The 26,746-nt window shown below is 39.8% G+C and overlaps 1 protein-coding gene across 1 annotated transcript in view; it reads left to right on the top strand.

The window, feature by feature from the left end:
- Window positions 1-26,746, top strand: part of LIMCH1 (LIM and calponin homology domains 1) — a 339,182-nt gene that overhangs the window by 208,311 nt on the left and 104,125 nt on the right. Inside the window, exon 4 of the mRNA XM_027103079.1 lies at window positions 22,478-22,584. Within this exon, the coding sequence (XP_026958880.1) occupies window positions 22,478-22,584 (107 nt within the window). The remainder of the gene's footprint in view (window positions 1-22,477; window positions 22,585-26,746) is intronic.

The raw sequence follows: 26,746 nt of genomic DNA, 5'->3' as shown, positions 1-26,746 counted from the left end.
AAAAAGTACTATTTTCATCTTTTTCTGGATTTAACAATAATATATAGTCACTATATGAACATAAAAATAAAAAAATATATGGAAGGGAAGATGAAATTATGTGTAACAGTCCACTCAGAGACTGTTAGCATTCTGGGTTACAGTCTTCTGGTTTTTTCTCTGTACATGAGTATGTATACAGATGACATGATTGAGGTTATTACTGCACATGCATTTTCTATCCTTTGTTTTCCTTTGTCCTTGATCATGAGGATTTCTATTTTGTTAAGTATTCTTTGAAAACACCATTTTGATGGCTGTATATTTTTTCCCCGTATGGACCTACAATAAATTATTTAAGTATACTCTCTTTGTTGGGCATTTGGTTTATTTCCATTTTTAAGTTATTATAAATAAACTTCTGATGAATAATAGTGTACATAAGTCTTTTTTCCTGGCCTTTTTAAAGAACAAATTCCCATAGTAAAATTGTTAGATCAAAGAAAACCCACATTTTAAGGTTTTTGAGACATATTGTCAAATCCCCCTCAAAAAGATTGATAAAGGCTGATGGCTATTCGGTCCTTAGCTCTAAGAACTATTTAAAAATTTTTGAGCCCTGGACCTTTGATATAAGCTCCCATACATAATATAATTAAGAAGACAAATCTCTCTTATATGGCATCTGTGAGGGGATTTGTGCCATATTAAACAAACATACCTGTGTTTAGAAAGCAAACCCAGGAATTACCATGGGTTTCATTGGACTAGCTTTATTTATTATTTTTTAAAAATATTTATTTAATTAATTTATTTATTTTTGGCTGCTTTGTGTCTTCGTTGCAGTGCGCAGGCTTCTCATTGTGGTGGCTTCTCTTGTCGTGGAGCACGGGCACTAGGCACGTGGGCTTCAGGAGTTGTGACATGCGGGCTCAGTAGTTGTGGCTCGTGGGCTCTAGAGCGCAAGCTCAGTAGTTGTGGCGCACGGGCTTAGTTGCTCCACAGCATGTGGGATCTTCCCAGACCAGGGCTCGAACCTGTGCCCCCTGCATTGGCAGGCGGATTCTTAACCACTGCGCCACCAGGAAAGTCCCTTGTTGGCCTAGCTTTATTCCAGGCAGGTCTTAAGCACAATCGCAGGTGGGATCAGGCAGGGGACTTTGAGTGAAAATTTTAAAAAGGCAAAATGTGTTTAGGGTGTGTGTGGGGTCCTTCCTGGATTTCACTAGTACCCATGAGGGTCTATCTTCATATTGCAGGATCCAGACCTATGACTGGGAGACTAGTACAGGCCACAAACCTATCTATTTATCCATAACTACCGTCATTGTTTTAATTTATTAAATTTAAGTTATCAAGACTTCAAGTGTTGCTTGAGATTTCTATTATGCTATTTGTTTGGGGTTTTATGGAAAAACATCTATGAGACTGTGTAAGGGAGGGTAATGGGCATTTGAGATTAGGTTTGAGTCCCAGCTCTACCACTGTGGCTGTATGACTGTGGGGAAATCATTCCACCACTCTGGGCCTTACTTTTAATTTCCTCATCTGTAAATTAGGAGCAACTGAGCCACCTTGTAGGATGACAATGAAGAGAATAATGTCTTTGAAATACTTAGCACAATTTTGCTTCTAAATTTTTTAATCTTACAGATGCACTCCCACTTGTGTGAAATCACACACACACACATTATTTATTGCAGCATATTTTGAAGTAGCAAAAGATTGGAAATGGCCTAAATGTCCATCAATAGAAGACTAATTATTCCGTGACCAGTAGTTGTTGTTACTGCTTTAAGTATGAAGACTCTGACAAAATTAGCATTTCTTTAACATCTCTGATTTTTAAAGGCATCGTGATTGAAAAAGTGAAGTTTTGCCTGTTAGCTCAGAATTATGGTATAAGGTATGGATTTACTAGGTAAATATCTGTCTCACTCCAAATGCAGTCATTCAAGAAGTAGTTTTTATATGCCAGCGTGATGCTATGGTTTCACATACTCATTAGAGGTTCAAAATTTTTAAGGTGTATTCATTTTGGCATGTAGTCTTTTGGAAATAATTTTCAAATACTGTTTCATCATGTGGGTATGAAATCCTCCCTTATACATTTGAGAACACTCTGTACTTGGTCTTGTAATTTCTTGGCATACAAATTTATATGATAAATATAAAGCTCATATTGGGGATGTCTTGTGAGTAGCAGGAAGATGTTTAGGATTAAGGCCTGAATATATGAGATTATGAAAACATATTTTGGTAAGTGTGGATTTCATTTCATAAGTGAAAGAATCTGTGGCTTTTCTCTCAGAGCCTATATACATGAAACAAGAATGAGTCTATCTTGGAGGTAGTGGATATTTGCTTCTTGCGGTGTTGAGATGCCACAGTTTTAGCAGATACTCCCAAACCGTTGGCCCTCACAGGACATTTCCCTACCACTTTTGGGTTTCAGGTCCAGCAGCTGAAACAGATACTGCTGATACTACAATAGCTGCGCCTAAGTAGTAGGACCGCCTTTCTGGAACTGTTTGTTCTCAGAGGAAAGAGAAAAAAAAAAAAAGACAGACTTCTTTCAGCCATTTGTTGTCACTTACTGACTTCAAATGAAAACTAACTTGCCTAGTTGGACAAAAAGAAGAATGTGTAAGATACAAAATCAAAGGCGGGTAGGAGGTGTGCTGTGACTTTAATAAGCATTGTATTTACAAAGTGCTTTTTAGTTTACCCTCTGACTGCATAATCTATTCTTGTGCAACATTTCCGGTAGGGTTTATGTTTGTTTTTGAAACTTCCATATAATCTAAATACACTTAACTTTATTTCCAGTCTCGTGTTTCTATATGTTTTTATGATTAAGAATACTTTAAACTTGCTAAATCTACATTTTTTTCACATCACTTTTAATTTTAAAAGCAACTTATTGTTCCATCTTACTGTAAAAGCAATACCTGCTTATTTCAGAAAAAAAGTGAAAATAATTACAACCTTTCTGGATGACAATCTGGAAATATCTACTAAATAAAAACAATGCAGATATCCATTGACTAAGCAATTTCACTCTAAGTATTATATCCTACAGATGTACTCCCACTTGTGTGAAATGACACATGTATAAAGTTTTTCATTGCAGCATGTTTTGCTCCAGGAAATGATTAGAAATAACCTTAGTTCCATCTAAAGGAGACTGGTTAATAAGTTGTGGTCATTTATGGTTAGAACGACCCTACTTCCAGGTTTGCCTGAGACAGTCCTGGTTTTCGTCTGTTGTTCCACAGTAATTAGTCATAGCATCCCTTTTAAAAGTGTCTTAATTTGGGCAATAAATTATATGTTTATCCTAAGTTTGGTCTCCTTGTGCCATGGAATACCATTTAGTCATAAAAAAAGGAATGGTGACACTTTATCTATTGATTAATAATAATTTTTATATTATACATATAGCTGATTCACTTTGTTATACAGCAGAAACTAACACAACATTGTAAAGCAATTATACTCCAATGAAGATGTTAAAAAAAAAAAGCAAGGTTTACATACTTTGTGTTAAAAAAAGGTAGGCGAGGATGTAGAATATATGTACATAGATTTGTATACACACAAAATACTTCTGGAAAAACATATAAGAAACTGGAAATATTAGTTGTCTTGGGAATGGGAATCTGGGTGGCTGGAGGACAGAAATAAGAAGGAAACTTCACAGTATACTCTTTTGTGTATTTTTTAACCATGTGAATAAAGCATCTACTCAAAACACTCAGAAGAATTTTAGAAGGGAGGGAAAATTATGTATCTACATAGGAAAACTGATTTAAAATTATACATCCTAATGCTAACAATGCTTATTCTGAGTAGTTCCACTGAAAATCATTTTTTATAGTCATCTTTTAAAAATCTGTATAATTTGGATTTCAGGATTATACTGCCTAGATTCTTCAAATTATCTACATGATTAACATAGGCATATACCACAATAGTTTCCAACATGAGTACATACCACAGTTCTATTTAAGCAGCCCCCTGTTGTTGAACATTTATGTTGTTTCCAGTTTTTCATTTCAATGTTCCAGTGGGCTTTCTTTTACAGAAATCTTTGTGAATGATTCCTGTTTACGTCTTTAGAACATATTCTTGAAAGGTGAATTGCTGAATCCAAGAAATCCAAAATCCTAAGGCTTTTGGCTCTTATTTCTAAATCATCCCTCTGAAAGGTAGTGGAGAACCAATTCACACTCTTGCTAGTTGGATTTAAGACTGCCAACTTCTTCATACCTTACCCAACACCGGACTTATTGTTTGTATTCCTCTTGGCCAATCCAATGGTAAAACTGTTCTAACTGGCATTAGCACTTTTTAGTAGGTTAAAATTTCTCCCACATATTGGCCATTTGTATTTCTTATAAATAAAAGCTCACAAAAGAAAAATAAACAATTTTTTAGTGGGACAAAGCCCTTAAAAGAATGCTCTGGGAGGATGGGATTTTGCTCTTTTTTTTTTTTTTTTCTCCTTTTTGCTTGTCCAGCAACTCAGATTTAAAGCTGCTTTTAGAAATATCCAACTTAAAATGATTGTGGAAGTCTACAGGCAGCTGCTGTGTTATAGCCAACGATGGACCTCTCAGTGTCAGGGCAGTTCACCACATCCTGCTGCCTGTCCTGGAAGAGTCTTGCCCAGTCACAGAAAGTGACAGGCATAAACAATCTCACTTCTGATTCTTACACAGCGGCATTGACACAGGCAGGAGATGTCTTAAAAGTTAATTGTAATTTGCTGAATTTTTTAAAGTAACCATAGAACGTTGTGCCCTGAAACATGGGGTGGGAGAATCCTTTGTGTTAGGATGGTTTAACCTTAATCTGCTTTTCGAATGGCGCTGAGTCAGATGTCTCGACACAGTCACACGGTCCATCTGGCGTACAGACGGTCATCATTAATCCAGCAGTTATCTGCATCATGTATATATGTCCAAACATCAAACAAATCAAACTCTTTTGATGTCCTTCTCAATCAGTCTTTAGTTTCAAAAAAATTCTCTACAGTGCTGAGCAGAACAGCAAAATTGCTTTAAGTCCTTCTTCTCCTCCCCCCATCGCACATGCTCACAGTGTTTTAAGGGAATTAAAACACTTAACTGCTTCAAAAGACACAGGCTGCCTTTCTCTAGGATCCGCTCCGTGCAACATACAGGCCCTGTGTAATGTACATGCAGCAGTGTGTTCATTTCTTTTTTTTTTTTTTTTTTTTTGGCCGTGCCTCGCGGCTTGCGGGATATTAGTTCCCCGACCAGGGATTGAGCCTGGGCCATGGCGGTGAAAGCGCCGAGTCCTACCCACTGGACCTCCAGGGAACTCCGTGTGTGTCCATTTCTTTACACTGTGTGGTCCGAGGGGCATGACCCCACTTGGAGGCTTTTCTGTTGCCTAGCAGGGCTACAGAGAGCCACTTCTTAAGGGCAGTATTTGATAACTAACTGGGATTTTTAGGAAGACATTGTGTAGGAAGGAAGAGCACATCAGGCTTATTTAATTTTTTCACTGGTAACATAGTAAAGCAGGTTAAGTGTGATTTGCATTTTATAGATCAGGTAACTGAGACCCAGGCCTATGAAGGGAGGAGACAGGAGTTTTAAATTCCAAATCTCATGCTTTTTCTCATCATAATCGTACTAGGTGTCCTGTAGAACAATTGTTAAGTGAACAAATTTCATGTCAGTTTTCAAAGAGCATAGTCAAATAGATATAAATAGACAGGTAGATGTCCCTGAATCATTTAATGCCATCTCCTTCCCCTGAATCACATACTTGACCACAAAGAAAGCCTTCAAAACCTCAAAGAGAGGAGAGAGATTTATAAGGGCATACTCCCTGATTATGGTAAAATGAGAATAGAAAGAAAAAGCAAGAAGGCAATTTAAAAAACCTTGTCCACTTGCAAATTATAAAACACACTCACTGATAGCTCTGGGATCAGAAGGAAATCAGTGAGGAAGTTAAAGTTACTGGAAAAGAAATGAAAACAAAAAGAACATTTCTTTATCAAAACTTCTAAGGATAGTAAAAGCTGTACTCAGAGGAGATGTTTTATTCTTTAGTAAAGAATAAAGGAAAAACATCAATAGTTCAACTTACTACTTACAAAATAAAGTGGAACAAAAACCCCTAAAAAATTAGTAAGAGGGAATTAATAGATGAAAGCTGAAATTAAAGGGATAGAATAATGGATAAATAAATCCAAAAGCTGGTTCTTTAGAAAAACCAATAAAATAGATGAACCCCTTGGAAGCCCAATTAAGGAAAAAACATGGTAGCAAAAGAATACAAAACAAATAAAAATAAATGACAAAACAATAGATACAAGAAAAATTAGAATCATGTTAAGACGTGTATAAATAACCCTTTAGTAAGAGGTGTGGAAACCAGTGGAAAAGGAAGATTTCTTAGCAAGATGCAAATGATCAAAATTGACCCCAGGAACAGCGGAAACCCTGAAGATACTGGATTACCATGAAGGGACTAAAAAGATAATTAAAGAGTTACCATTGGTAAAGACTCCAGAACCTGATGGTTACAGAACTGGCCCTTAAAAAACAGATAGTAACAATATTTAAACTATTTCAAGTGAATTAAGAAAAATTTACTGAAGACATGCAGAGTACTAGTCATGGTGCTAATCCTAAAATAGTGGGTTACATACATGGGGAATTAATTCAGGCCCGAGAACTCATGGCCTCCATAGTGGGGAAGTAAGTCGTAGACTCTAAGCATGATACGGAGAGGAGTGTGCATGTTACCACCATCATGGTTCAGGCAGTGCCCAGGGAACATGGCCCAGAGTCACGGGGAGGATATAATGGATGATAGTATCTAAGCTATCTTTAAAATAAATGTCTTCAGAAACTAGGTGTGAACTAGACTAGTTCCCATCTTGTGCACTAGAATTGTGTCTAAACGTTATTTATAACCTATTGACGTTTTTGGTTTGTGAATCATCTTGAGACTAATGAGGTTTATGTCTTCATACGCTGTGTACATAAATTTACATACCAGGAGGCAATGCAATAAGTGGTAAAGAACAGGGAATCTGGGATCAGACTGCCTGGATTTGATTAGCTGTGTGCCCTTGAGGGTGCTATATTACCTCTCTGTACTTCACTTTCTCATCTGGAAAATAGGAATAATAATTGTATCTACCTTGCAGGGTTGTTGTGAGGACTAAGCATATAAATACATATAAGTTGCTTAGAATAGTGTCTGGCACAAAATAAGCAGTCATCAAGCCAATGGTAAAAGTGAAAATGAGAATGAGAATGGGGATGATGATACCTATAACTAATTTATAATTACCACCTCATCTATTGATATATCATTATTTTTGAGAGATATAAGGAAAGACAATGGTCTTTGAGTCAGACTGCCATACCTCTTAGCTTTGTCATGGACACACTCTGTAACCTTGGGAAACTACTAAACTTATCTTTTTTTCTTCTGGTAAAATATATATAACACAAAATCTACCACCTTAACCATTTTTAAGCGTACAGTTCGGTAGCATTAAATACATTCACATTATTGTGCAATCACCACCACCATTCGTCTCCAGAACTTTGATATCCCAAACTGAAACTCTGCACCCCTTAAAAAAACTGAACTGATTTTAAACATCATCTTTCCCCACACCTGTTAAGGTAGACGTACTTAGAGCTAGGTTGCTCAAATTAAATATGTTATAAATTGCAAAGTCCCAGACACCTTAGAGGGCCTCGATACTTTTTGTCCTTTGGTTCCAGCCCCATGGTTACACTTTCAAAACCCTGAGTGTGTAGGAGACGGTCCTTTGCAGATGATTGGTGGCCTCCACATTTCTATGCTCACCCTCCCACCCGGTGATATTTTTTCTCACATATCTTGTTTTGTGAACATAAAGAGCATATGCAACATGTTAACTAACTCTTTTCAGATGCCAAGAATGTGCTAGGTGCTATTTGCGAGAGATAACTTGCCCATTAGATTTATTGTATAAATTAGGCCAAACACTAACTTGGAAAGAAGAAACCAGTATCCATGGAAAATTTATTATTTTGAATATCCTTTTTTTAAAATGTTCCTTGAAGATGAAATGTGGTTTCCACTTGTGCATGATTACAAAGTCGAGAATCTAGAGTTATTTGAAGACAATCTTTTCTCCACACCTTTTTTGAATTACAGAGAAAAAAAAACTGGAAGAGTAAAGGCGGCCCCAACTTGGGTTAAGAACCCAATATACTTAAAAGAATAAAAGGAGTGGCAGTGATGTTTTCACCAGATTTTTCTTTTTTTCTTCAAATTCCTACTCTGCATACCTCTTCTTCCTTTTCACATATGTTGTAATATCAGCAGAACGCTTTAAGTGAACTTTTCTCCAGCCAGAAAATTAAAAATACTAAAACTCCTTCAGGCTATGGTATATTTTGATGAGTGCAAGAGTTGCTTTTGGTTTTTTACCTTTTGGTATTTCCTGTCTCGCTGACTTTTTCGCCTTCTCAGCAGAGAGGTTGTGACCTTTAAATATGATAGGGGGAATGGTATTTGGATCTATCAATATGGCTCTGGCTTTTGCACACTCATTTGCACTCTAAAAGCCTGTTTCTTTTTCTAATGTCATCCACATGTCTGACCTAGACTATGAAGTACTTTGTTCCTGGGGTCACCTCTAACTAGTAAATCGTTGTCTTAACTTGCAGCCCTGTAAAGACAAATGTGAAATGTATCCTTACTGTGAAGCTTTAAAGGACGCAGGGATGAAGGAGACCCTGGTTTTTTGACTCCTGCTAACCTGGCATGCCTTGGGGGTTGGCATTGCCAGCGCAGGAATTAACGGGAGGGTCTAACCACAGGTTGACAGTTTTAGACTGTGGGCTACGACCTAAGTGTGATGACTGTTTCACTCTTACTTGTGTGCGATGTGAAAGTATAAACCATGCTTCAGTATTTCTGGCTCAGCGTTTCTTAAACTATGTTTTGTGAGATATTAGTTGTACAGTAACAAAAAGGTTCTGAAGTCCATGTGTTTAGGAAATGCTGAGTTAAAATTATGAGTTTCTTAGTAAGGAATTTCTCAGAACTGTTAGTCTAAGCTTTATGAACTCCACGTGGGGCTATTTATGTAGCATTTTCCAAGTTTTATTTGATCCAGAACCCCCTAGGGCATACACTCTAGGGAAAGGATTCTCATACTATTGTGATAAAGAACAAGGTTTATTGCTGTTGGGGGAGGCGGTTGCATTTTTTATTATGGTAAAATATACATAAGATTGATCATTTTAACCATTTATAAGTGTACAATCCAGTGGCATTAAGTGTAATAACACTTCTTTTGCAAACGTCACCACTAACCATTTTCAGAACGTTTTCATCATCCCAAACTGTAATTCTGTCCTTGTCAAACAACAGCTCTCCACTCCCCAGAACACCCAGCCCCTAGTAACCTCCATTATACTTTCTGTCTCTTTGAATTTTCCTATTCTAGGGACCTCATATAAGTGGAATCATATAGTATTTGTTTTTTGATGTCTGGCTTATTTCACTTAGCATAATGTCTTTGGGACTCATCCATGTTGCGCCGTATGTCAGAATTTCCTTCCTTTTTAAGGCTGGATAATGTTCCATTATACATGTATTCCACATTTTGTTTATCCATTCATTTGTTTATGAACAGATGGTTTGGTTTGTTTCTACCTTTTGGCTACTGTGAGATGAACATTGATGTACAAGCATCTGCCTGAGTCCCTGCTTTCAGTTCTTTCGAGTATTTACCTAGAAGTGGAATTGCTCGTTCGTATTGTAATTCTGTGTTTAGCTTTTTGAGCAGCGGCCAAACTGTTTTCCACAGAAGCTACACTATTTTACATTTCCACCAACAATGCACAAGGGTTCCAGTTTCTCCACATCCTTGCCAGCACTTGTTATTTTCTGTGGGGTTTTTTTTTTAATAGCCATTCTGCTTGGTGTAAAGTGGTGTTTCATTATGGTTTAAATTTGCATTTTGTTGTTGTTTATTTGTTTAATTTCTGATCCAGTTTGGGCTGATCCTAGTGCCATTAACTAACTACACAGTGCACACAATACGCAGCTAGGACAACATCCAAAATGATGTGTACCCTGTTCAGTGAGATGTGTCCAGTGATCACACCCTTGGATGCGGTTAGAATGCCAAGTTGTTATAAAAGTTTCTAGGGCTTCCCTGGTGGCGCAGTGGTTAAGAATCTGCCTGCAGGGGACATGGGTTCGAGCCCTGGTCCGGGAAGATCCCATATGCCGTGGAGCAACTAAGCCCGTGTGCCACAGCTACTGAGCCTGTGCTCTAGGGCCCACGAGCCACAACTACTGAGCCTGTGTGCCACAACTACTGAAGCCCGTGCTCCGCAACAAGAGAAGCCACCGCAATGAGAAGCCCACACACCGCAACAAAGAGTAGCCCCGCTCACCGCACACAGCAACGAGGAAACAAGGCAGCCAAAAATAAATAAATAAAATAAATAAAATTTTAAAAAAAGTTTCTAAAGACTCTTTTCCAATTCTGCATTTACCCTTCATGAACTAGTACCAAACCCACAGCAGTCCACAGATCACAATTTGTCTATCACTGCTGTGAGAAAAGCAGAAGTTATATTACCTGTCAAATATATGAGTATTATTTAATGAGGTATGATAGATGACTTAAGCAGTTTTATTTTAACATAACCGAAAGCTATTTTTCATTCAGTTCCTAACTACAACTTGTAAATTATGCTGAAAAACAATCTGGCAATATACCGTAATAATGTTATTTTGGGTGGGGGGATAGTTTGGTCATGTTTTGGAATCTAGACAGTTTCTCTGAACAGGCTGGCCTCTGAGTTCTGATAGAGCACTGTGGCATTGACCCTCAAGTAGGCTTGAATGTCAAGTCCTTGAAAAGAGAAGCAACTGCCTTGTAGACAATCATGAGTGTGGAATCCAGAAAGACAGAGATAAAATCAAGGTGCTGGAACTTTTGGGTCTGGCTCTCTGTTTCTGTAAATGTTCTGAGGCAAGAAGAGCTAGGCTCCAGCCGCTGTACTGACCAGTAACTGTGCTTGGAAAGGCTCTTCCGACAGAGTTAGTTAGGTCATTTGGGCTTGCTTCATTCTGTGGTTGGTCCTCTTTGGCATCAAGCCTGTTACCTTTGGGAAACTGAGGCAGTGTTGCAGCTTAGTGCAGAGATCCTTTCAAAAGAACATCTTTAAAGGAAAACTAAATTTTTTTTTTTTTGCGGTACGCGGGCCTCTCACTGTTGTGGCCTCTCCCATTGCAGAGCACAGGCTCCAGACGCGCAGGCTCAGCGGCCATGGCTCACGGGCCCAGCCGCTCCACGGCATGTGGGATCTTCCCGGACCAGGGCACGAACCCGTGTCCCCTGCATCGGCAGGCGGACTCTCAACCACTGCGCCACCAGGGAAGCCCAGGAAAACTAAATTTGATCAGTTATGTTTAGAATGTGAAAGATGGCAGTGGGAATTCTGTATTCTACTCTGTAAAGACTTTGAGAGGAAAATCCAGATCTGGTCCAGTTTTGTGAAGGTAGCCAGTGTTGCTAGTTTTATCTGCCCTGGGCCCCCTTCCTAGGGAATCACATTCTCCTTCTTTTGGAAACGGTTCCAGCCCCTATTCCTCCCCACTGTTGATTAAAATGATTCATGGTCTTGTTCACCCCATCCCATTAGTCACTGTGGGAGGGGACCTGACCCTAGGCAGGCCAATAAGGGTCTTTTCCTTTACCTGGGATGTCTTCAAACTGCAAATGAAAAAGAGAGTTAGTCCTCTCGGGGGCTGACAACCTTCATGTATGAGATTGGAAACTAGGGGATCCATGTGGAGGAAACCTGGGTGCAGTGAAAGCAAGTAAGCCAACATGCAGAGAGAGTGGATAGGAGATGAAGCAATTCCAGGTTCCAAATACACAAAAGCCCTGGTTTGTAGTTGTTTCAAGGGGTCAGCTGCCCCTCTACCCCCTTGTGGCAGTGATACACTGGGCTCTGTAATCCATTATGAACCTAGGTCCATCCGGGCCTCTCTCACTTGCAAATAAGAGTGCCAGCTCTTATCATCACACCTTCCTGCCCAAAACACTTAGCACATTGCCTTTCATACCATAAGTATTCAATTAATATGCTTGAATAAATAGAAAAATTAAACTAAAGATAATAGAGCCTAATTGCTGGCTGTTTGCTCTGCACTCTGACACAGACCCCCATTGACGAAAACATGTTAACAGATTGGCTGCAGATGCTTTGAAATATACAGCTTTATATTCTTTTTAAAAAAGTGTTTAGATACAGAATGTGGGATGGTTGACGTGAAGGGATATAAAACTCTTGGGGGTTAATGACATCTGTCTGTTGATGAAGAAGGTGAGGACATGGCAGAGAGATTTTTAAAAGCAGAGGAGGGGGCTTCCCTGGTGGCGCAGTGGTTGAGAGTCCGCCTGCCGATGCAGGGGACACGGGTTTGTGTCCCGGTCCGGGAAGATCCCACAGAGAGATTTTAAAAAGCAGAGGAGTAAAACCCTCTGTAAGGATGGGGAGAAGGGCTGGCCGGGGACGCCAGAAGGATGACCAAGTGGATCCAAGGGGCCCAGTGAGGTGGGAGCTTGTAAATGCCTAGCAGCTCCAGACCCAATAAAGCACCATCATTTCCAGTAGCACTAGAAGCAGAGCATTAGGGATTAGGGCGACCAGTAAATAGCACTCCTCTCTCCCCACCCGCCCCACCCCCCCAGCTGAGACATAAACACAGGAATCAGAGGTCAAAACGTCAGCTTTACTTCTCATGAGACAAACCAGAGAGTGTGGGTTTAGAGCTGCAGCCAAGTGGGTTTGCTAATCCTTGCTCCTGAATTAAACAAATTCATCCACCCATTCCTAGCACAGCGGGACAACCACAGGCCTCTCCCACCCCAGAGAAAGGCCCCTTCCTACACGGCAGAGACAGACGGGACGCATGTTTCCACAGAGAGGAAATCCCAAACTGGCTGAGCTGAGCATGCCCCATTCCTTCTCCCAAACCAACCTAGGGGAGGAAGAGTGAGGGGCCAGGAGTGTTGTTCCTCCATGGAGAAACATGAGGAGTGGGCGTGACTGATCCCATCTCAAGTAGAGACACGTGGTGGTGCTTAGCCGCCAAGGCTCATGTCCAAGGCTAACTGTTCCACCTCTGCTGTTTCCTTTTCCTGGTCAGTGTTCCCTAATGGAAAGGCGGAGAACTGGGGCTGTTGAAGGTGCAGGCATTGGAGCAGTTGAATAGACTGGTCTGTACTGAATCAGGAAAGAAAGAAGGCAATGAGAGGAGAGGGAAATGGACTGAGAGGAAAAGGCAGAGTCTGGAGATGAAAGAGCAGGTGTGTGGGAGAGAAGGCATGAGAAACCTGGGAGGAGAGGGACTCAGACCAAGGAGTAGGATGTTGGAAATGGTGATTCCGCAGGGTAGGTGTGGGTGATGATTATGATGTGAAATGGAGTGTACGAGTCAAAACTATTGGAATTGAGGACGTCAAAGAACTATAAAGCCAGGCCGTCGAACAGGTTGCTGTGTAGAATGTAAAGGCACCTAGAATGATGACTGTAGTCGGTGGTAAGCCTGGTGCCGGTGTCCTCCATGACTGTGACAGAAGTAGTGAGCAGGATAGAAGGTGATTATGGTGAAAACTGATGGCTCAAGCCTCACACATGGTGAGGATTCCTCATGAGGATGATAATGTCAGTGGTCTGGGCTGGCAAGGAAGCTCTAGGACAAGCAGGGAGCTGTGTTTCTCCTTACCTGCAGCTTTCCTAAAAGAAACAAGCAGCCAACCTTCCTTGGACTCACCGTACCTTTTCTCATAATCTCTTCTCGCTAAACTTTCCAAAAGTGTCTCTTTGTGTTTTCTCTATTGTTTTTATTCTACACTGATTTCTTAACTTCCTGAAATTATAGGTTTTCGCCCTATAATTGCACTGAAGTTGTCCCCGAAGTCGATAATGTGCTTCTAATCCGAAACTCCATTCATTGATGACTTAACAGTTTTATCCTAATAATAGAAATAAGTACCACAATGGAAAACATTTATCGTGCCAAACACTGTTCTATTCTAAGCACTTGACATATATTTTCTTATTTATTAGCTCCAGGACAGCCCTATGACATTGTGAGTATCCCCGTTTTTATGGTCATTCATGCATTCATTCCATGCGTATTTCTTAAATGTTTACTTACTATATACAAGAGATCATTCTAGGTCATATCTAGGTAAGGAAAAGAGCAGTGCAGAAGCCCTGGCAGGGATCTACTTGGTTTGGTTGAGGACCAGCAAGGAAGGAGCTGTGCCTGGCCGCAGGGGGCGAGGGGTGGTGGGGTCCGAGAGGTAGTGCACAGCGACTCCTGTAGGGCCTTGTAGGCCTTTGTAAGAACTTAGGCTTTCGAAGAGAAAGCTGAGGCAGAGACCACGTAAGCGACTTGCCCAAGGTCATTCAGCCACTAGCTAGCCGACCCAAATATAAGCTCCCAATGAGCTCTGGCTATTGGAAGATGGAATGTTCCAAGCTTAATTTATTATTTCTGTTTCTCACAGATCTCCCCTTCCTCTATTCTTTAAGATGGTCCCAATGACTGAAAACCTTATCATCAACCAAACCCCCTTCCTTCTCCTCGCCTCTGCTCCTAAATCCACTCGACCGCCAAGCCAACAAGGGGTGCTTTCATCCTCCCCCTTTACTGCCCTTACTGCTTCTGGATCAGTTCAGGCTTTCCACGTCTCTCCCTGAGCTCTTGTAATTCTCTCTTAAACGGACCCTCTCCTCCACCCAGTGGATCTCTCCTGCTGCTACCTGACGTGTTCTCCTAAAATAAAGGTCGGCTCCCAGGATTCTTTCTATCCTCTTCAACTGGCCTTGATTCCCCACTGTCTAGAGAACAGTCCAAGTCCTTCACAAGCCTCTCACAACTCTCTCAAGCTTCCCTCTTAGAACTTTCTTCCCCTCTCCAACCTTACATTCTCTCCCTGGCATCCGCTGTGCTTCTGCTCATTTCCTATCCATAAAGTGGTTTCTTCGCCTTCAAGCAGCCACCCAGCTGCCACCTTCTGGGTCAGGCTTCCCCAGAATTCCCCCAGGCAGAACGAGCAGGTCTCGCCTCTCAGTGGAAGGCCTGGTATCCTCATTAAGTGCTCGTGACAAACTCAAATGCATTGAAAGTCTAGCGAGTGGTGATTGTGGCTGGACATTGGCCAATTAATGGAGCCAGGCTGGAACCCGTACAGGTTAGGAGAGCAACCATGAACACATGGCAGGTACAGGAAATCCCCAAATTCTATTAATTGTAGGGTAATTTCCTAGAGATATTTTGGTAATGTATTCCTTAAGTTCTGAGGTTCATAATTGCACTTCTGTTAAAGGGAGTTTGTTCGCTTCAAATGCAGGAAACCTAACAAAAATCATGTTTTTTTTCTTTTTTTTTTAAGCCTTATATATAGAACAGAAATATAACATTGGTGTTAGTTATCGATTTTCCAAAAAGTCTGGATCTTCTCTGATATGCTTGCAAATCTTTCTGAGATATCCTAATCCTTAAGATTTTTGAAGCAAGTATTTTTTATAGAAAATGTCTTAAAATAATAAATTCACCAGATGTAATCTCAGTTTACATTTTGCTACCTCCACCTGGTCTTTTCATTTATAGAAACTGAAAATTATATGTTGCTTTATATATATATATTGCATTTTAAATACCTGGCAATATAGGCGTCTGGGTTCATTTGAAACCCAAATGAGCGTTACGTTCATTTTCTGTGAACTCCAAATCCATCATCGTGTTGCCCTTTCCCTGTTGGCTGTAAAGGAAATAAAGCTAAGGAGATTGGGTAGAGCCCCCCCCCCCGCCCCCGTCGCCCACTACCTGTCTGGTTTCCCTAGAGAACCACTAAGTGCTGGTGCCTTCCTCAGAGCCAGAAAGCTGCACGCTGTTCCACAGTGGATCAAGGAAAGGGAGAAACCCCTTGCCAGTGGGAAATGACAGCAGAGAAAGGGAAAAGTAGCCAGCAGGTCCTTGCTCGCCTTCTGAAGACAGGAGGGAGAACCTAGATGAGACAGTGATGTGTCTCAGGGGGCTGCACTGGAATGAATTGCTGGCCCACCTTTCTCCTCTCTCACTCCTGCCTTTCCCTCCTGAGGTGCTGCCTTGGGCTAAGGAAGCCTTTTCTATGGCCTCTGGAATCCTCCACCCAACCACAGCCTAGAGCATGGTTGGGCATTTCTTTTCTTAAAAATTAACATCGTTATTGGAGTATAATTGCTTTACAATGGTGTGTTAGTTTCTGCTTTATAACAAAGTGAATCAGCTATCCATATACATATATCCCCACATCCCCTCCCTCTTGCGTCTTCCTGCCACCCTCCCTATCCCACCCCTCTAGGTGGTCACAAAGCACCGAGCTGATCTCCCTGTGCTATGCGGCTGCTTCCCACTAGCTATCTGTTTTACATTTGGTAGTGTATATATATCCATGCCACTCTCTCACTTCGTCCCAGCTTACCCTTCCTCCTCCCCGTGTCCTCAAGTCCATTCTCTACATCTGCGTCTTTATTCCTGTCCTGCCCCTAGGTTCTTCAGAACGATTTTTTTCTTTTTTTTAGATTCCACATATATATGTTAGCATACGGTATTTGTTTTTCTCTTTCTGACTTACTTCACTCTGTATGGCAGGCTCTAGGTTCATCCACCTCACGACAAATAACTCAGTTTAGTGTCTTTTTCTGGCTGAGTAATATTCCATTGTATATATGTCTGGCAGGCATTTCTGAATACGCTTTCCTACTGAAATGTTGTTCTGCAAAGCCATTAGTTTCCATAGTGTAATTAGGACTCCCCTTCAGGTACATTTTGGACTAAGTCGGCCTTTCTGACTTGAACTGGGAACCACCATACAAAGACTATTTCTGTGAGATAATTACAAATGATGACCTACAAGCCGCCATCTTACAAGTGGGCTTTTGGTACGTAGCTTGCACCTAAGTTTGAGGCTGCCTGTATAAAAGTGTCAAGTTGGCAATTTATAACAGTAACTAAACAACAATAATTGCAACTACCCTTTAAAAAACAAATCTCCCATGTAACTGGCAAGGGCTATAAACACACACCATGTCTAGTTTTTTGTAGATGGATAAACTGTTCTTCATCTCACCTTTTATGGTCCCTTCTTGACCTGAGTTGACAATAATGCCATGATAATACATAACTTACGTAGAATGAGTACCTGGAAGTTCCCAGACACTGGGCTGTGTTCTTTATATATAGTGTCTGTAATTCTGACATCCCTATAAGGTTGATGTCACCCCCTACCTCACAGATTAGAAATTCAAGGATCAAGAAGGTTAGGAACCATGCCCAAGGCCGCGTAACTAGTACAAGGATGAGGCTGGGATTCTAACTGGAGTCCTCCTGACTCCAAAGCTGTTATGTTATGTTATGTATTCCATGATACATTTGTTCTGCTCCAATTCCATTCCAATCTTTCTTAAACAAACCTCTGTTTATGTGTATCTTGAATAAATCCAGCTAGTTGATGGATCGTGAAAATTAATCCTGAAGATAAGGTGCTTCTAAGTCCTTATTATTTCATCTACTAGAATTTTGTGGGGTTTTTTTTTTTCATTCTTCTAAGTATCTAGAATATAGTGCTTAATTTGTTTTAAATATTTACTGAGTACCTACTATATGCCGGTAAAACTCTGGGGGTAGAGACCATCCCGGGCCTTCCTTCATCTTGCCTTTGGAGCGAGAAGGGCAGAGAAGTACCAGGACTTCTTCAGAGAAGAGGCCAGGGGTGGGTGGGGGTGGAAAGCTCAGGCCTCAACCCTGGGCCCCCAGGGGATGTTCTCATAAACAGGGGTGGCCCACAAATTAATGAAATGGGAAACCACTGGGCCAAGAACAAGGAGGAGAGAATGCATAGTAGTTAGGTAAACAGGGGTATAAATCCGTATATTACTATTAGTCGAGCACGAAATGAACTCTTTTAGGAACTTTATGTTCCCATCTGTGTTGAATTGAGGCTCATGTTACAGCACTTTCCCATTAGCCAGAAATAGTAACTTTCCATCAGTAGCACTTGAGCATTTACCTTAGGAACTTTGCAGGAGTTGTCTCTGAGGTGACCATTATTTTTTCCTTGAATTTTATGAAACTGGTTTTGCGAGGGAACTCACAATCCTATGGAATGGAATACATGTTTACAAATTTAAAAACCTTTTCTCCAAACTTTTTTTGGAAAGTTTCTAAATGTACAGATGGCATAATGAATACCCGAAAACTGTTCACCTAGAACAGGGCCGGTAGACTACAGCCCGTGGGCCAAATCCAGCCCGATGCCTGCTTGTGTAAATGAAGTGTATAGGGATGCTGACAACTTCCATTCATTTGTGTATTTGTCTGGCTACAATGAAAGAGTTAAGTCATTTTGACAGAGACTACCACAGGCCCACAAAGCCATGTTTACTATCTGGTACTTCACAGGAAAAAACTGCCAACCTTTGAGATATAGATTCACCAATTGTTAATATTTTGCCATATTTGCTTTATTTCTTTCTCCATAACAAGCAGATGTCATTCTCTCTGTCTGTCTCCTGTGCATGCACACACACACACACACACACACACACACACACATTTTTTTCTTGAACCGTTGGCAATTGTGTTATAGACATGATAACTTATCCCTAAATAATTCATATATTTGCCTAAAAATAAAGGCATTCTCTCATATAACCACAATACCATCATCATCATCATGCCTAAGAAAATTAACATTCATCCAATAATATTATCCAACAACAGTCCACATTTAAACTGGACTTTCATAGCCTTATTTACTTTTCCTTTTTTGGATCTAGGATCCAATCAAGGGTCATACATTACATTACGTCACCATGTCTCTTTAGCCTCTAATTTTTGTTTTCGCATGACATTGACTTTTTGAAGAGTCCTTTAAAAACTTCTTTCGAAGCCTAAGTCTTAATGAGTTTGCAATACTACCCTAGTAAGAGCTAAATTGAATAGTCATTGTGGTAAATCAGTGTCTTCACTTCTTCTTTGCCAGGTTTTAGAACCAGTTGTGTTGCTTGGCTTCTGAAGCTAAGACACTAAGATGTTAGTTTTGCTTGGAGTTGTAAATGTGGGAAAAACTCAGTGTGAAGAGTAAGGCAGATGGGAATTTGCAGGATGCATTTTAGGTAATTAAAGGCACAGCTTCCCCACCAGCTGTGGTCGCTGCCCCTGTTAGCTCTTGGCTGGTGGCGGGGGTGGGGGTGGGGGTGGGGGGGCGCTTTTCTCCTGTCTGGGGTCTGGCTCCCTTCCAGCATCATTAGATTGCAGCACGGAGCTGGAAGGAGACCTGCCGTTATTTAAATCTTCCAGCCCAAAATGTTCAAGCTGGCGACGCAATGCTTCTGTGTTTGCAGTTTGTGTGCTGAAGATAGCGTGGCACTCGGGGCGCATCCGGGAATGCACGTGGGAAGAGCACCTTCTTGCCTTTCTTGAGAATCTGACGTGCCACAGTCTTGTGCCTCTGATGGGACCACATGGTGGGTCACAAGTCTGGTCCTTTTAATGGGGTCCCAAATGATTCCTAGAAAATTCCGGGACCCATCCTTTGCTTTCCTCTGGGTAAGAAACCCTCAGAGCTCCTAGGCCAACCAGAAAGAGAGTTGCATGCCTAGAAAAGACTCACCTGAACCTCTACAAACCTCTGGAGATGGGAGGGAAAATAGAAAAACTCCAAGGAGAACTGGATAATTTTAAAACATGCAAAGTAATTGCAGGGGAGCCTGTGAAGGGTATGGATGACTTCAGACTCTTACCAGCTCATGGTCAGTCTACAAGAGGTGTTGTGAAGGACACAGATATTGTGACTGATGGTACTTCTTACCTACTGAAAAATCCAGGGGCACAGGGAAGAAAACATTCTGGGGTGGGCCACCCTCCATGGGGGGAAGTGAGATTTGAGCATCTCCTCATTGGTCTCCCTGTCTCCTGTCTTGTTCCTCTTAAGTCCTTCCTTTACACCCTCTCCCTCCCACCCAGGCCTACCCCCAGCAATCTACTTCTGCTGCAGACCTGGGCATTTACTTCTCAGATCACCACCCCTCTGTGACTTCCATAGCCTGCCTTCCATGGCCTTCAAGGACCCCATGATCAGACCCTGACTCCAAAGCCTCATCTTCCTTTGATACCGGCCTCAGATTTGATGCTTGAATTCCTCATATATGCCACGTTGTTTTGCACCTCCATCCTTTGCTAGTTGTGTGGCCTTAATGATGCTTAATTGTTCTGTGCCTCATACTGTTCATCTGTAAAATGAGGATGATAATAGTACCTACCTCATAACGTTGTGCAGGGATTAAGTGAACTAATATATGTAAAATTCTTGGAAGAATGCTTGGCATATAATAAGGGCTAAATAAACATTAGCAATTTATTGCTATTGCTCTTGTTATTTTGAACCTGGATGTATTATCTTTTTATTGCTGCATAAAAAATTACTGTAAACTTAGCATGTTCAGTCAACACCCACTGATTATCTTAGTTTCTGTAATCAGAAGTATGGACATGGTGTGACTGAAGACTTTGCTCACAGCGCTGAAATTGGGGTGTTGGCAGGGGCTGAAGTCCAAGCTGAGCTTCTTCCAAGCCTCTTCCAAGCTCATGTTGTTATTGACAGAAGGCATCTCCTTGAAGCTATAGAACTCATGGTCAGCAGGAACTCTGACTTCACCTTCTTTGAAAAGCTCCCCTGATTAGGTCAGGTGCAATCAGGTCATCTTTCTTTTGATCAACTCAAAAGAGTGATATCCCATCTCATGCCCAGGTTCCACTGGCACTCAAGGGGAGGTGATTAAACAGGGTGTGTCCGTCAGTGGGTGAGATCCTTGGGGACCATCTTAGAATCCTACCTACACACTGGTCATTGGGAAATACTATGATTTTTGTTCGCTTTGTTAAATTGCACTTGGGTGAATATATGATTTATTTACCACCACCATTAATTCAGATTTTTGTAGCATCTTTCTTAGAGCATTTAGATGGATTCTCATTGATCTGCATCCTGGAACCAGCCTTCATCTTTCCTTTCCTGTAGTTTGAACTACCTGATGGGACCAGTTAGCTCATCAGAAGTCTTTTAGGAAGAGGATAATTGGAGACTTGTAACTGATGAACCTGCTGCTAACATCCTAGAGTTCCAAAAGTATGACTCACAATTTGCAATTCCTTCCAGAGCCATTTATTTATTCATAATGACTCCCAACAGATGAAGACCAGAACCCTCCTCAGCTGTCGATTGTGTCTGCTACTCTGCCAGGTCAAAGTAAACTTGTACCTGCTAGAGAAATTTGTCACCATGAGGAGGGTCTTTGACATTATATTCAAAAGATTTCCTTGCCCCCTCATTTTTCCCTTTCCAATTAAGTCTAGATTTCCCCACCCCATTTAATTCAGTTTATAAGTCCACAAAGAGGTATTACTGGTCAAAACCCATTGATAAAGGATGTATTTTAAAAATTTTTTATTGGAATATAGTTGATTTACGATGTTGTATTAGTTTCAGGTGTACAGCAAAGTGAATCAGTTATACACATACATATATCTATTCTTTTTTAGATTCTTTTCCCATATAGGCCATTACAGAGTATTGAGTAGAGCTCCCTGTGCTATACAGTAGGTATATTAGTTATACCTTTATGTATAACTAATACATAGGTCTTTATTAGTTATATATTTTATTTTATATATAGTAGTGTATATTAGTTATACCTTTATGTATAACTAATACATAGGTCTTTATTAGTTATATATTTTATTTTATATATAGTAGTGTGTATATGTCAATCCCAACCTCCCAATTTATCCCTCCCCCGCCCTTACCCCTGGTAACTATAAGTTTGTTTTCTACAAACTGTATTTCTGTTTTGTAGATAAGTTCATTTGTACCCTTTTTTAAGATAAGGATATATTTTTGAAGATCAGTTGAAAAGAAAAACTTGTTGAAGATGACACTTGGGTAGTAAAACCTATTTAAAAATATATATATATCCATTTTGAACCAGATTCTAGGCAATAAGACGTGGACAAAACTTTGAAGCAATAGGGAATTCATGCGTTTTGAGTACTATTTCCCCCAAATTGCTAATTTCTACTTTCCAATGGCATTTAACTTATAGTTTTATACAAATGTGAAAAGATAAAGGGAAAAAAATGAATTTGACGTAGCTGCAGGTTTAGAAGTTTGAAGTGTCTCTTTATTCCAGCATTTCCTAAAGAGGTATGATTTTATTATCCAACAGGCCATGACTCACACCTGACTCTCGCTGCCTCAATGACTGACATCCCTCCAGTAATTTGGACTATTAAAGAAGAAAGACTGGTTCATAAAATAATATAAAATAATATAGACTTGGATTTCTTTTCTTCCTTCTAGGACAATATCATATTATTCTTGAGAGGTTGTAAAGAGCTCGGCCTTAAAGAATCTCAACTTTTTGACCCGAGTGACCTACAGGATACGTCCAACAGAGTAACAGTCAAGTAAGTAATGCATGATTTATGTTCAAGAGAAACCCATTTATGGTTTAATTTGCAGTTTTGTGATGATGATGTAAGGTCTAAGAGGCAGAGAATTGGGCATGCCTAATAAAATTAAAATGTGGAGGTAAAAATCTAGCTTTCAAAATAAACCACATTGGCCTTCCCTTGTGTATAGCTTTCATTCTGATCAAACATAATTTTTTGAAATGCAAAAATCATGTACATAGAGTTAGAATTTTAGAGAAAGGGAAGAAAATGTTAAGTGAAACTTAACAGAGGGAGAGGCAAGGGAGAAATATGCACAAATCTGTTTGGGTTAGACAAAAAGCTTTTATTGGCTCCAGTTGGGCATATGAATAGGCTCCTGGAAGACTGCAAACTCCTAAACAGATTTGAACTCTGTTTATTATGCAAAGAAGTCAATAGATTATGGAAAAATCTATTCTTCATTTACACTTGTAACTGTTTTCTCATATGTGTCAGTGATCAAGTTCTTTGAAGATGGATCATTGGCCATTTGGCTATTGTTGACTGTATCTACTCAGTGAGCCATGTTTGGGGCCAAAGAATTCTTGGGAAAGAATGTTATAGTAAAAGAAAAGGCAATGTGCTTCTCTATGAAGAAATAGCTCATGAGCAGAGTAATGAGATGAAAAGTCCTTTTGAGATGGTAGAGGTAACTTTCCTGTAGTTTAAAAGTTCTTTAGACTCTACCAAATTCAGATAAAACCTTTTTGAAATTAGTCAAACAGTATTTGGCATTAATATGCTTTAATAATAAGCTTGATTACATAGATAGCATCTTTGGACTGGCTATACTTCTCCTTTTGATTACTTTTGGGTCATTTTATCATAGAAGGACAGAAAAGAGAAAGAAACCAAAATTCAGAGCTGTTAATTTTTTGCTATTTGCCGATACTGGCTTTTTCTTCATCATGGGGAAAAATAATTGAAACTACTAAATGAAATCAAGTTGGAGTTCATATTGGATTTTATGATTTTTGGATTTTATGATTTATGACTGGGAATAAGGGAGAGTCAGCCATGATTGATTATGTAAAAAGCACTTCTCTGTTGTCAATGTGCCTTTTCTTTTTTGAAGTACAATTAACATACACCATTATATTAGTTTTAGGTGTGCAACATAATGATTTAATATTTGTATATATTGCAAAATGTTTACCACAACAAGTCTAGTTAACATCTGTCACCATATAAAGTTTATTTTTCTTGTGATGAGAACTTTTAAGATCTACTCTCTTAGCAATTTCTTAGCAACTTTCAAATATGCAATACAGTGTTATTAACTATAGTTGTCATGCTGTACATTACATCCCCATGACTTATTTATTTTATAACTGGAAGTTTGTACCTTTGACCTCTCTTTAATACTTCTCATGGAAAATTTTTACTTAAGTGTAAAAAGAACAGAATAAAAATTATGATATTTGAATATGTAAACCACCATAAACCTCATTTTAGTCCTCACATGCTCCATTTATTTCTGTACCTAAATCCAGCCTCTATAAATCATTATTCATTTTAGGAAATTGTTTCAGGTTCTGCCTCATCTCACATTCATAGTTTCACCTGGGTGGCAAGTGACCAGAAACAATAGTAACTGTGTGACATGGTAGGTAATCATTTGTTACACACACATTGATTAGAGTGTGAAGGAAAGTTCACTTTGACACTGTTGGCAGCTGCATTCATTTCTTTTTAAGAGTCACTTTAAATCAATACGTTACTAAACCAGGAGGCTTCTGAGACTGATTGGTTTTAGAAATTCAGAACTCATATCACTTTACTGCTTTTCTACAAAACCGTGAGCATCGGGAAATCTCAGGTCTACCTCTACATCTGCTACCCCCAGGTCTATAATCCTAGGCAAGCTCCCTTGCTTCAGTAGGGCTCTGTGTCTTCATCTATAAAATGGAATTGGACAGAATGTTCATTTGTGTGTGTGTGTGTGTGTGTGTGTGTGTGTGTGTGGTATTCATCCTGAAGAATGTTCCATGTGCACTTGAAAAGAATGTGTATTCTGCTGCTTTTGGTTGTAATGTTCTGCATATATCTAATAAGTCCATCTTATATGTCATTTGAAACTAATGTTTTATTATTGATATTCTGTCTGGATGATCTGTCCATTGATTTAAGTAGGTATTAAAGTCCCGTACTACTATTGTATTACTGTCAGTTTCTCCTTTTATTTCAGTAAATATTTACATTATGTATTTAGGTGCTCCTTTCTCCCTCTCTTCTCCTTCCCAGACCCCAATAATAAGAATGTTAGCATGTTTGATGTTGGACAGAATGTTCTTTCAGGTATGATTCTAGCTAAAGCTTTCTCAGTGCAGATCTGGGAAGATGGTTCAACCAACTTCTAAAGAAAGCGACTTTAGTTCAAAGGCACAGAAAGCAACCTAAAGGAAAAAAAGTCACTTAGACCAGTGGCACACAGACAGTCACTTCTCAATTACTGGACAATCTTCCCCTTCTCCTCTTCTTTTCTCTGTTCTTTTTCTCTTTCTCTCTGCTTCTTTTCTCTGTCTCCTTCTCTTCCCTATGCTTCCCTTCCCTTCTTTATCATACCTTTCCATCTGTCTCCCATTTTTGCATTTCTTCTCCTCATTTTCTTCCCTTTTAAGTTTTTCCTTCACTTGAGATTATTATTTTCATTAAGCAATACTTGCCCATCGCCTTCCCCTATGTCATTTTTCATTAATTCAACAAAGATTTACTGAGCAGCTACTATGTGTCTGATACTTTCCAGTCACTAGAGAACGGGCCCCCTGTTCACAGGGAATTTATACCCTGTGTCAAGAAATGGGAAGTAAATAAGTAAATTTTTAAAAATTGCAGGGAGTGATAAGTGCTGAGAAGAAAATAAAATAATAATAAAATAGATGGTGTAAAAGATAGTGACCATGGCAATATATACATATATCAAATCACTGTGTTGCATACCTTAAACTTATATAACGTTTTATATCAATTATATCTCAGTCAAACAGGGGGGAAATAAAAAAGAAAGGTGGTCAAGAATGGTCTCTCTAAAGACGTGGCATTTCAGCTGAGGGCTGAGACATGAATGGGAAGCAAGAGCCAGACATGCTAAGATCTATAGGGTATTCAGGGCAGAGGAATCAGGTAGAAAGGCTGGGAAGAGAAACAAACTTGATGTCTAGAAAGAGAAAGAAGAGTGGCCAGCCAGTGTGGTAGAAGGGTAATGAGCAAGGACGAGCGTCGTGGGAGGGGTGGTCCACAAGTGTTGTAGGTTGTTGAATTTGGCATAATTATGGAGAAAACATTTTTATTTCACTGTATGAATATTTAGAAGCACATAAAGAACTTTATATTAAAAATTATGCCATAAATTCATTTCTGGTACTTAGAAAATCTTTTCTAGTATTAGGGAAGATTGGGGCATGGAATGAGCTATCTGCTTCACAACTTTTCTGTAAGTGATGCTGGTTTAACTTGGCACTGTCCAGGGGACATTTGCAACATATGTAGATTTCATAGCTATGGAAGATGAAAGTAGAACTGCTATATTTTTCTGCTTTCCCCTCTGAAAGTTGAGCCAAACATTAGCAGAGATGGAGAACCCCCTACTGACACCAATTAATAGTGGAAGCAATAGGTAGAGGGGTAGATCCCAAAGAGGAAATTTTGATGCTTTTTGAAATTGTCTTTTGAAAAATACTCTTTAGATTAGCTTTCATTGTGGGTAATTTTTCTTCTTCTTATTTTTTTTTGAGAAGTAACTTGAGTAGACTATAAAGAAAGAAAGAGGGAAAACTGCAAATGATTACTCTGTGTGTAATTTCGTGAACTCTACTGTAATGGGTGCCAGACGACCTTGATGGGACATGAAAACATAATCCAGAAGGGCATGCAGCAAGTATCATTCCAGGGAATCGCAGCAATTGGATGAAAATGAGGAAAGCCTTTGGATTGCTCCCGAGGATGTCTCTGAAAAATGTGGGAGCATTTTCACGTAATTGGTTGTTACGTGGAAGTCATTCAAACAAATATTTTGTGAGCTCCTACTGTGTGCCAAGCGTGATTTTTTTTTAGAACTGGGTCACAATTTTAGTCAAAAAACAGTCATTGGCAGTGCAGAAAAAGTCTTATGTTCCCTGTTCTTAAGTTGTTTTTC

The sequence above is a fragment of the Aethalodelphis obliquidens genome, unplaced genomic scaffold (genome assembly GCF_003676395.1).
Source record: "Aethalodelphis obliquidens isolate GAN/ISIS:26980383/991018 unplaced genomic scaffold, ASM367639v1 scaffold6, whole genome shotgun sequence".
Classification (NCBI taxonomy): Eukaryota; Metazoa; Chordata; class Mammalia; order Artiodactyla; family Delphinidae; genus Aethalodelphis; species Aethalodelphis obliquidens.
This window is presented reverse-complemented; position numbering and strand designations above follow the sequence as displayed.